The 11397-nt window shown below is 40.2% G+C and overlaps 1 protein-coding gene across 1 annotated transcript; it reads left to right on the top strand.

Annotated features, from left to right (window-relative positions):
- The first annotated feature begins 131 nt into the window (after positions 1–131).
- snx19a (sorting nexin 19a) lies at positions 132–10934 on the top strand. Its single transcript, XM_047378574.1, has 12 exons — positions 132–212; positions 1418–2935; positions 5227–5356; positions 5440–5540; positions 5632–5751; positions 5840–5958; positions 6103–6190; positions 6295–6445; positions 9424–9547; positions 9940–10124; positions 10216–10303; positions 10439–10934. Exons 1-12 carry the CDS (start codon positions 144–146, stop codon positions 10566–10568), a joined length of 2823 nt encoding a protein of 940 aa, XP_047234530.1. The 5' UTR covers positions 132–143; the 3' UTR covers positions 10569–10934.
- Positions 10935–11397: the final 463 nt, after the last annotated feature.

Below are 11397 nucleotides of genomic sequence, written 5' to 3' on the forward strand. Positions count from 1 at the left end.
CCTACAAATAATTTTGTTGTTTTATGGTGTGGACGCCTCTGTATAAACAGAGAAGTGAGGTGTCAGTAACTTCTCGCAGCCAGTAAGCTGTCCATATGGGCAGCATGTTTCTATCCAGATAATCTTTGCTGCAGGATTAAAGCATGTCCCGAAAGCTACAGGAGGAGAAGGAGGACAGTTCTCCAGTTAATAATAGCCCAGTAACATATCAGGTACTGTAATTCTATATTTTTCAGCTGTAATATTATGTCTTTAATGTCCTGTATTGTATTTAGTTTTAAAATTTTAAAATGAATGTTCTACAAGTTAGTGGGGTGTTGTCTTAACACTCCTGACCTAGTTTGTTGCTTGGTAGCCTACAGGTGATACCAGTTTTTATATTGACTCCAGTGACTGTAAACATTGCAGCAACATATGCGTATTAGCTCACAGGTTGAACTGTATTCGTGCATCAAACCATAAACTTTTACTAATGTATATAAGACAAAAGCAAGTATAGGCAACAGATGCTTGAACAACATAAACCTGGAAGTATTTATAATGGACTTACTTTTGATTAACAATGAATATCTGAATGGGAAAGCTGGAATGTTAAACTAAATAGATTTTTTAGGATAAATGGTGAACTTAAAACTATGCTACTGGTGTTACTTCTGCAATTATTTTACCTTCCAAATTGAATGCACTCGTTTTGTTGGTTTTCCTAATTGTTCATAAGGATAAGGGATTTAATGTTTTGTAGATCATAGTTACTGTTTTTTAAACACAGCAAAGTCAAATTTTCTCAGTTTCACCTCATTTTACTAGTTGTATGAGAATAACCGTATTGATAATACTGCTGATGTTCAACATTAACTGATAACAACATTTTAATAATCCTCTCTGTGTAAAACATTTCCACGTCACTACGTTCTAAACAAACATGTTTGCTTTGTCTAGTTCTCTTATGTATTTTTAATGTAGCCATCATTTTGACATTTCTATACATAAAATGATGAATTCAGTGGTGGCTTTAGATATGAGTTATACACACACACACACACACACACACACACACACACACACACACACACACATATATATATGTGTCTAATTTAATGACATTTGGCCTGGCATTACAGCTGGCATAGATTTAACCACATGTCAAAGCTGCTTTGTTAGCTTGAGACCTAGTGACTGGAGGCCTTTGGAGGACAGTCAACTCCATGCTTTTATGTTATTTACACCAAATTGTAACTGTGCTATTTTAATTGTTGCAGTCGAAATCAGTACCAGTAACTAACCCGGGCCTACATAACTTAGCTTTCATCTGAAAATTGTAAAAAAAAAAAAAAAGACTGGAGTCAATAATATAATGTATTAAGTTTTCACTTTAATGATTTCTTATTCAGAAAAAATAATGCTTTGCTTTCAACAGGACGTCTTCTACCATATATCAGTGATGCCTTCCTCAAAGAGCTCCATTCACTGGACTTTGTCAGAGTTATTCGGCCAGCGGAGGCTGTTAGGATTCGGCGCTGTACTGGCATGGCTCATCCTATTCCATCTCCTGGTGAATGTATGGCTGCTCTGTATCTTCACCAGTCTTTTGGTGGTTCTCGGCGGTTGGCTTGGGTCCCGTGCTGCCCTGGATGCTAACAGTTTCTTACATTTGGAACATTTTTTGCCCCAGGGGAAAGTTAACCCTCCTGTATGTTCCCCTGAGCATGAGTGGAGGCTAAACCATGAGATTCACTGTGCTGTCCACAAAGCAGTACGTGACTTTGTGTCTTCGTGGTATCGAACTCTGCTTCCTGAGGTGGAAGGAGAGTTTGAACAAGTGGTGTGTCACTCAATGCTGGAGTCTGTGATGGAACTGAAGGAACGTGCACGGCGAGTGGACAGGAAAGCTCTGGCTCAGCGGCTGCTAGAGCTGTATGGCTGTCACCTGCAGAGCTACATGACTGTAAGGCAGATCCAGTCTGCACAGAAAGAGAGCAGTGGCCTGTGGCAGCTCTATAGTAAAGTCGAGTCACCTCATCTGGCTGTGAGCAATTCAACCACTGAGCTCAATTACTCCAGAGCTCTGGTTAAACTTGTGTTGCATGTTCTTGTCCCATATCCTCAGATGGAAACCAGGACTGGAGGTTGCATGGTGACAGAGCTCATCACCTGCAATGTGCTGTTACCATTAATAAAGAGGGTTTCCGATCCAGACTGGCTCAATCAGACCATTGTGGACATATTCACCAGAACCAGAGAAGCACAAGATATTATTGTGGATGACCCCTCTGTCGATGCACTGTACAAATGTCATGAACAGCAGGAGTCCTGGACTACCTGCAAGTCATTGTCTATCTCTGATCAGGCTGTTTTCAGCTGCAAATACACCTCTGATGATGTAGATAAGTCTCAGAGCGAGAGTGCAGTCTCTGGATCGGACCCGTCTCAAAGCAGTCTAGTCAGCCTGACATCTGCCGGACAAACATCCAGTTACCAAGCAAGTTTAAACACACCATCTAAGTTGAACTGCTGTTCACTCACTTCAGGCCAGTTTTCTCAGTCATCAGAGTCCAAAATAGTTTCTGGTGACCCGCTTATTCAATCAGACTCAGACGATGACCTAACAGGAGGTGTTTGTGACTGTGCTCCCAACACCAACCTCTGCAACCTTCTCCCTGTAAACGATGGAGAAGCCTTTGGTTGTTTTCGATCACTGAGAAATCTTGGATTGAAGGTTGAACCCAAAGACTCCCAGTGGCCAGCAGGCATTTCACAAGAGAAATCCCCAGCTTGCCCCCGAAGAAAGCTTTGTCTGACCCCATACAACTTTGATGCCTCTAGCAGCCCGAATACAACTTCATTCAGAATTCAGAACGTGCAGATTTCCGCTACAGTCAACGTGAAGGAGCAGCGAAACACAGGCACACATCCCTGCACACTCTACACTATAAAGGTGCTTTTACTAACTGTTTGACTCATTTATATTATATCATTACATATTTGTAACTATTACTGCCATGATGGAGATTCAAGACACTCATGGTAGATTCAGTTTGTCTCAGAAGTTGGAACTTGAGTCAGTGAATGGCCTCACAGTTGAGTGATTCTAGTTGCTAGTTAAAAACCATTACATATTCCTGTTTTTAGTGACCAAGCCAAAGATGAGTGTTATTTTTATTTTTTTTACAATCATTTTATTCGATATATGTGGATTGGGCAACACTTTCGCGAGCACTTTCTGCATGAAGTTTCCATCGTCTCCCGATGCAAGTGTGGGTTCTCTCTGGGTATTCCAGCGTCCTCCCACAGTCTACAAATATGCATGTTAGATCAGTTGGTCTCTCTAAATTGCCTCTAGAGGTGAGTGTGTGGATATTTTGGGTGTTGCCCTGTGATGCACCAGACATCTGTCCAGGGTGTACTCCCACCTCTCACCCAGTGTTGATAAGCCTGTAGATAAATGTGCGATGCTGTCATGATTCATGGGTCTTTGCAATGTGTTTGTTACTTTGGTTTAATATTTGGATGATTTTGGGTTTGTTATTATTATTTTGGTTTCTTCCACTCACAGTGTCCAAAACTCAAGTTATTTCTTTGTGTTGAAATTCTTAGTTGTTTCATGTGTTCTATTCCCTGTATTGGCTTTGATTTCCATTTTAGTGTAAGTCTTTGGTTTAGTTTTATCCTTATGCGTCCTGTTAGATCCCTCTGCGTTTATTTCTTTTGAAAGCCTGTCAGTTTCTTTACCTCCTTGTCAGATGTCTCCCACGCCCCTTTTCCATTGTTCCTCTCACCATTGTTTTGTTGTTCCTGTCAGACGTCTCTCTTCTTTGTCTTTAAGTTCTTGTTTTTTAAACACGCTCAGCTTCGATCTCACCTGCCTGGCTCACTGCATTTGGGTCGTCACTACTACAACATGACAAATGAAAAAGGCGCTTTTAAATGTTAATACATTTTGTTTGATGACTTATTTTTCAGGCAAATATTGCACTTTGCTTTGTTGTGTTTCTCATCAGAATAGTGCTTTCAAATGTTGCAGCATTTCTTTGCCACAGACTGGTCATTTTGCATTTTTGAGTTGCCAGCAACTCAAATGAAGCTTGTCCCACTTAGACTGCTGTGTTCAAGGCAAATACATGAGGGCAGTGATGACAGTGTGACTTAATGTGATGTTGACATGTCGCTTAAGCACCACATTTTACTCCCTTGCACTCATATTCTTGTGCCTATTCTCAGTCTCCTTTAGTGAAGTAGCAAAGGAGGAGCTTGTGTACATCAGTGTGTAACACACAAAAAGCAAAACCAATCATCAGATGTGAGCTGTTCAAGAATGTTACAATTTTAGACCAAGCTAACTACTATCAGCAACACATACATGTATTTATCTCACTTTTATTGATTGTATCACGGTAGAAAATAGAGTTTGTACTCTGTGTGCTCCTGGTTTACTGCAACCTGTCAGAAGTGAGAACAATTTATTACTTTGACTATAATTTATATGCACAGCAACCTTTTTGGATATTGAAGTCAGGGTGGCTAGGGCTTCTTTGACTTTGCAAGTTGGAATTCCTGGGCCTTCTATGCCATTGTCTGAAGAAAGATCTGATTTCTGAGTACAAATTAAACACACCATCATGGCTGTGTCTGCAGTGTGCGAGTTGCTTTTTAGTGCTCAACAAGTAGTCCTCTTTACAATAAACAGACTGGACAAACGTTTGAAGTAAAAACTTTGGCAACCTCTGTGATATATCAAAAACCTGGTGGCATCGTAGGAACTGATCAATCACCTTTTAATGTTTCTTATACTTTAGTATTCATATTTTTGTCTCTAGCTCTTGCACCATGCTTAATGCTATTGTAAAAAGCCCTATCGGATCTTTATCGTCAGAAGTTCTTGAAGAAATATGACCTCCTTCATTCTATGATAGAAACCATCCCAGCTGGAAGCATATGATCCGAAGAAATCACAGTTCATGATTAGGAGGACAGTTAATAGTGCTTTATAAGTTACCGAGACTATTGTTGTAAGATCTACAGCACCCTGCTGGAGAAACATCCTATGCATTTAAAACACGTGCCACCTTGCATAGACTTATTTGCTACCTGTTTTCAGGGATATGTCTGTTGCCCAATCCTCACTTTTTAATACCACCTTACTCTTATTATTTGACAAAAATAGTAATAACCTCACTTTGAACATTCCACATAACCAGGTCAAAACTAAAACTCATCTTTGTTTTAAAGTTTGAGATGGTGGCTGATGGTGCTGCTGCATCTCCGGCAGTCTGTCGTGCTGTCGACCGCAGACACAGTGAGTTCCTCAACCTGCAAGCACGCTTAGAGGAGAGGCCGGAGCTCAAGAAGCTAATCAAAAGTAAAAGGAAATTGCTCTCATGTCAAATAAATCTTATTATTCCAATGGACATGCATCATTGTCTGTACATGGTATGCTCTCAGATGTCAAAGGCCCAAAGAAAATATTCACTGACCTTCCCTTTGGCAGCCAGGAAAGTGAGAAAGCTGAAGCTCGTAAAAGTCAGCTGGATGCCTTCCTGAAGGTAGGTTTAAGATGTATTACTTTAATATGGATAAAGTAGTATTCATGTGCTCTTGAAGTGGGGCTACGTTTTTTCTGCGTATTTTCTGTAGCACTTAAGCAGCAATCCTGAGACAGCAAACAGTGAAGACATGCAGGAGTTCCTGGCTATCAACTCAGATGTCTGCACTTATTTTGGAAGCAAGCCATTAACAAAGTCAAGAATTGATAAGGTAGCTAAAAATAGACTAACGTAATCAGATTTGGAGCTTTCTAAACAGTGTTTATATTTTATGTGTCTTCTCAAACTTGTGATTGAAGATGATGGAAAATGCTTTAGATACTCTGAGGACAGCTTTCCCTCATCCGGAGCTTCTCAGTCCAACCGAGGACATTGAGGGGGATGCTGACGGGAGAACGATGGACTACAGAAAGTACAGGTGACCCTCTGTTTGTTTAGTGGTGTGGAGTAATCCTTTTGTTTAAAAAAAAAAAAAGGAATATATTTTTTGGTTAAGTTATTATTATTTGTTAAGTTATTTTAGGTTATTTTGTTCGTTTTTTCTTTTTATTTTGTGCCTCAGGAGGCTTTTCCCAAGTAAAATTTCTACATCCCTAAATATACCAGATCTCCATCCTAAAGTGTCATACTGCTTCAGTGAAGGCAGCTCTGTGAGATAACACTCTCAACACATTTTCTAAATGTGTAGTCCAAGCACACAAGTAAAAGTATTGGCATATTCTTTCCAAATAATCAATTTGTTGTGACTATTCAGGTGCTCAATGGCATGTCACTGTATGGCTTGGAGAGCTTCGTCAGAGAGCAGGAAAGACTTCTGTGTGGGCCAGATGTAAGAGAAACAACCAAGCAGAGCTATGAGCTGCAAGCCAAAGACAAGAAAATATCAGGGAAAACTCATGGGACAGGTTGGGATAATGATACAGTGCCTTCCAAAAATATTCAGTTGTCTTGCTACTCAAATATGCCATTTTTAGAAGAAGGATTCAGAAATCCATTGTTGAACGAAACCCATGAGTAGTATCTACAGTTTGCTGCAAGCTGTAGGAAACACAGCAAACATGTAAAAATGTTTTCTGGTCAAATTAGTGTGTGGTGGAAAACTAACACCGCACATTACCTTGACCACACCAGCATCAGGCTGTGGGCCTGCTTTTCTTCAGAACATTGAAGCTGGTCAGAGTTGATGGGAAGATCAATGCTGCTAATTAGAGCATAATCCTGGACGAAAACCTGCTGCAAGATACTTTACTGCCCTGCTGGAAGTTTAGCCTCCAACAGGACAGCGACCATAAACGTAAAATCAGATCTAAAATGGATTGATTTCTATAAAAGTCAGTCAGTCATTTTCTACCGCTTATTCCATAGTGGGTCACAGGGGAGCTGGTGCCTATTTCCAGCAGTCTATGGGCAAGAGGCAGGGTACACCCTGGACAGGTTGCCAGTCCATCACAGGGCAACACACAAACAACCAAGCACACACTCATTCATACACCTAAGGACAATTTAGAGTGACCAATTAACCTAACAGGCATGTCTTTGGACTGTGGGAGGAAGCTGGAGTACCTGGTGAGAACCCATGCATGCATGGGGAGAACATGCAAACTCCATGCAGAAAGACCCCTGGTTGGGAATTGAACCCAGGACCTTCTTGCTGCAAGGCAACAGTGCTACCAACTGCGCCACCATGCAGCCCTTCTATAAAAGTATATTAAAATTTTTGAATGGCCTGCTCAAAGTCCAGACCTAAGTCAAATTCAAAATCTGTGGCAGGACTTAAAACGTATATTGAAAATTGCTCTCCATTCAGAAGGTCCTACTGAGCTGGGGCTATTTTGCAAAGAAAAAGTAAAGTACCTCAAACAAACCACAGATGGACTCTGACTCTGCTTACTAATTAATTTACTTCTGAAAATAGTTAGTTTCACTTGATCTTTATTCAGGAGTAATTGCATAGAGGGGGCTGTATATGAATGCATGCCACACTTTTGAGATTTTTATTTGAGAAATAGCTATAATCATGTTTCTTCCTGTTTAAAAATATTCAAATTCAAAAATACTTTAATAATCCCAAAGGAAAATTAAATGTTGTAGATCATATTTTCTTCAAAGAGTCGTTGTAGATGCTGATGGCTGTGGACAGAAAGGATCTCCTGTAGCAGTCTGTCTTACAGCCGATCTGAAGAAGCCTCTGACTAAATAAACTCTGTTGTTGTAGGACAGTCTCATGGAGAGGATCCTCAGGGTTCTCCATAATGTTCTTCATTTTATGAAGAATCCTTCTCTGCACAAGGATCTCCAGAGGTTCCAGAGGAGTCCCCAGAACTGAGCCAGCCTTGTTTATCAGCTTTTTTAGCTTTTTTAGGTCCCTGGCTCTGATGCTGCTTCCCCAACAGATGATGGCAGAAGAGATCACACTTTCCACAACAGACTTAGAGAAGATATGCAGCATCTTGATGCAAACACTGAAGGACCTAAGCTTCTTTAAGAAGTACAGTCTGCTATGTCCCTTCTTGTGGATGGCTTCACAGTTGCATCTGCACTCCAGTCTGTTGTCTAAGTGAACATCAAGATATTTATACTCCTCCACCACCTCCAATCCTTCTCCCATGATGGAAATAGTGTTGGACCCAATCCTGTTTCTCTTAAAATCTACAATCATCTCCTTTGTTTTATTCACGTTGAAAATTTAGATGATTGTTTCCACACCATGCCACAAAGTGGTCCACCACCTTCCTGTACTCAGCTTCTTGTCCATCTCTGATCCACCCCACGACTGCAGAATCATCCGAGTATTTCTGCAGATGACAGGAGTCTGTCTTGTACTGGAAGTCTGAGGTGTACAGAGTGAAAAGGAATGGTGAGAGTACAGTCCCCTGTGGTGCTCCTGTGCTGCTGACTACCTGGTTAGACACACAACCCTTCGTCTCACAAACTGTGGTCTGTTTGTCAGGTAGTCTTTGATCCAGGAGATTGTTGAGGCCTCCACCTGAGTCTTCTGGAGTTTCTGACAAAGCAAATCAGGTTGGATTGTATTAAATGCACTGGAGAAATCAAAGAACATGATCCTCACAGTGCTGCTGGCTTTGTCCAGATGACAGTGGATTTGTTGAAGCAGGTGTATGATGGCATCTTCAACTCCAACTCCACAGTGATAAGCAAACTGAAGGGGGTCCTGATGGTTTATTGTTTGCTTATTCAAGTGGGCCAACAGGAGTCTCTCTAGGAACTTCATCATGATGTGGGATGTCAGGGCAACAGATCTATAGTCAGTGAGGACTGATGGGTGAGTTTTCTTTGGTACCGGAAAATGACAAAATATCTTTGACAACACTGGAACGTTCTCCTGGGTCAGGCTAAGGTCGAAGAGGTGCTGCAGAATCTCCATCATCTGATTTGGTTAAAGCCACACATGGAGAAGCAGAAGGGTCCATGGCTGAGGTGGAAGATAAAACATGGAGGTCTGACAGGAAAGCTGTGGATTGATGTCTGTTTGGCTGTGAGCAGGAGAGAAGGATGCTGAGCTTGTTTCTGAACTGAACCTATTAAAGAATGTGTTAAGTTCGTTGGCTCATTGGATGTCTTACTTTGTTTATAACCTACTTTATCATGTAACAGTCCAATAAAACCCATTGAAGTTTGTGTTGATAATTTGCAAAAAAGGATTATGAATATTTTTGCAAGGCACTCTAGTTTTTTTTTTGTACTGCAGTGTTCCCTTAGAAGCAACATGTAGTAACTTAGTATCTCCACTAAGGTGCACTAGAACTGCATTGAGTGACCAGATCTAGCCTAGTTGTTGTGCAGTCTTTAAACAATTGGTTTCAAACATTTAAAGTTGTTATGTTGATCTAATTTATTGGGTGTCTATTTGTGCGCTCTGCAGACACAGCTGTGGCAGATGTTGCCTTGAACATTTTGTGCCTGTTGATGAAAGATCAATGGAGTTGGCTGTGCACTGAGAACATCCAGAAGGCCATCAGACTTCTCTTTGGTACCTTCATTGAAAGGTTGTTGTTTTCCCCCAACTGATTTTGCCTAGTACTTATTGTAGACACCACCTCACACATATATAAATATGCATTTTCCAAGTATTTTTTTCTTTTTTTTTTAAACTAGACTCCATATGTGGGAAGCTTTTTTTAGCACACGATACAACTATCAAAGTTATTTTTCTTGAAATATTTTATGTCCTATATGTTTTTGAGAGATTTTTAAACACAGCCTATGAGAGAACTGGTCTTTTCCAATCTCTCTCCTTAGATTTAAAATATACCTACCGTATACATTTTTTTGTTCAATAGGGATTTTTTTTTGTTAGCTTATAATTAATAATTGGCAAAATGCCCACACCTTATTTAAAGAGGAACCCTTTAATCTAAACTACTCATTTTCATCCCAGATGGTTGGACATTGGTGTGGCCCACGTAACCAGCGCCCCCTGCTGGGTGATTTACCTTCAGGTCTTGCAAGAAGCTGTGTGGCCGAGTGGCACCCTACCTGCTCAACCCCGGCCTGAGCAGAGTGCTGCAGAAAAAAAGGAAACCAAGGAGCGATGTTTGGACTGCCTAATGCAGCTGCTTCCTGGTCTGTAGAAGCTTCTGGGTTTAGACTTTAGCTGTTGTGATTTGAATGGAGGCTCAAGGTATATTTAGGTTTTCTTTTAATGCTTGCACAGAGCTAATAGCTGATATGTTGGGTAGCGAGAAATACAGGCTGAGCTTGGAGACCATGCTGGAGTCTTTACAAGACCATCAGATAAACAAGTGAGTCAACTGCATTTAGGAAAGCACTATGATTCTGCCAATGTTATGATCAACACTGAGAAACTGAGTAAAATGTGTAAACGAAAGTCTATAAAGGTTGTCAATGTTTGTTTCTGATTGTGTTCCTGTTCAAAGGCATTTGATCTACAGCATCTGTGACCTGCTGCTGGAGTTGCTGATCCCTGAGTCATGCGATGTTGCCTTTCAGAAGTTTCTGCTGCAGAGTCTGGCTAAAGACACAGAGAGAAACAGTATTCATATGTGATCGAATATCTGGATCACACAGAGTTGTGTCCTGTTGATGTACAACGTGCAGTATAGTTGTCTGATGAATGTAACATGGTCATAAAGGCTATTGTGTACAATCACCATGGAGTCACAGTTTAGAATAGCAGAAGGTATTACCTCAGAGTAAAAAATCGTAAATACATTATAGCAGTGATGTGAAAAGAGACAGAAAACACAACAACTGTTTTCATTTTTACTTGAAATGCACAAAGATGCATAAGTAGGACTTACCTAGTTTAATCTATCTATCTATCTATCTATCTATCTATCTATCTATCTATCTATCTATCTATCTATCTATCTATCTATCTATCTATCTATCTATCTATCTATCTATCTATCTATCTATCTATCTATCTATCTATCTATCTATCTATCTATCTATCTATCTATCTATCTATCTATCTATCTATCTATCTATCTATCTATCTATCTATCTATCTATCTATCTATCTATCTATCTATCTATCTATCTATCTATCTATCTATCTATCTATCTATCTATCTACAAAATGTAACAACAGAAAGAGCTGAACTAAGTTTAGAATGTTTGTTGAAATATGAACACGAATTTATTCATTTTAAGCTGAGTGAACTGAATTTGGAACTAGCTCTTGTTAAGGGTGAAGTGGCACAACACTGTATGTAGAGATGACTAAACTCTACTGGGGCTATAACTGAAACCCTGTGCTATGGTCAGATTGAGCTAAGATTGAGTGTTTCAGCGACACTCCAAGTAAATTTGGTGTGAAACAAAGGATGACCATGTGGAAAAGTGAAGGATCTGATGGTGTGAACCTCTTTCT

The sequence above is a fragment of the Girardinichthys multiradiatus genome, chromosome 11, assembly GCF_021462225.1.
Source record: "Girardinichthys multiradiatus isolate DD_20200921_A chromosome 11, DD_fGirMul_XY1, whole genome shotgun sequence".
NCBI lineage: Eukaryota > Metazoa > Chordata > Actinopteri > Cyprinodontiformes > Goodeidae > Girardinichthys > Girardinichthys multiradiatus.

Coding starts and splice junctions, on each gene's coding strand:
- snx19a (XM_047378574.1), top strand. CDS start 144: ATGTCCCGAAAGCTACAGGAGGAGAAGGAGGACAGTTCTCCAGTTAAT. Junction 2,936..5,226: donor GCACACTCTACACTATAAAG/GTGCTTTTACTA, acceptor TTTGTTTTAAAG/TTTGAGATGGTGGCTGATGG. Junction 10,304..10,438: donor CAAGACCATCAGATAAACAA/GTGAGTCAACTG, acceptor TCCTGTTCAAAG/GCATTTGATCTACAGCATCT.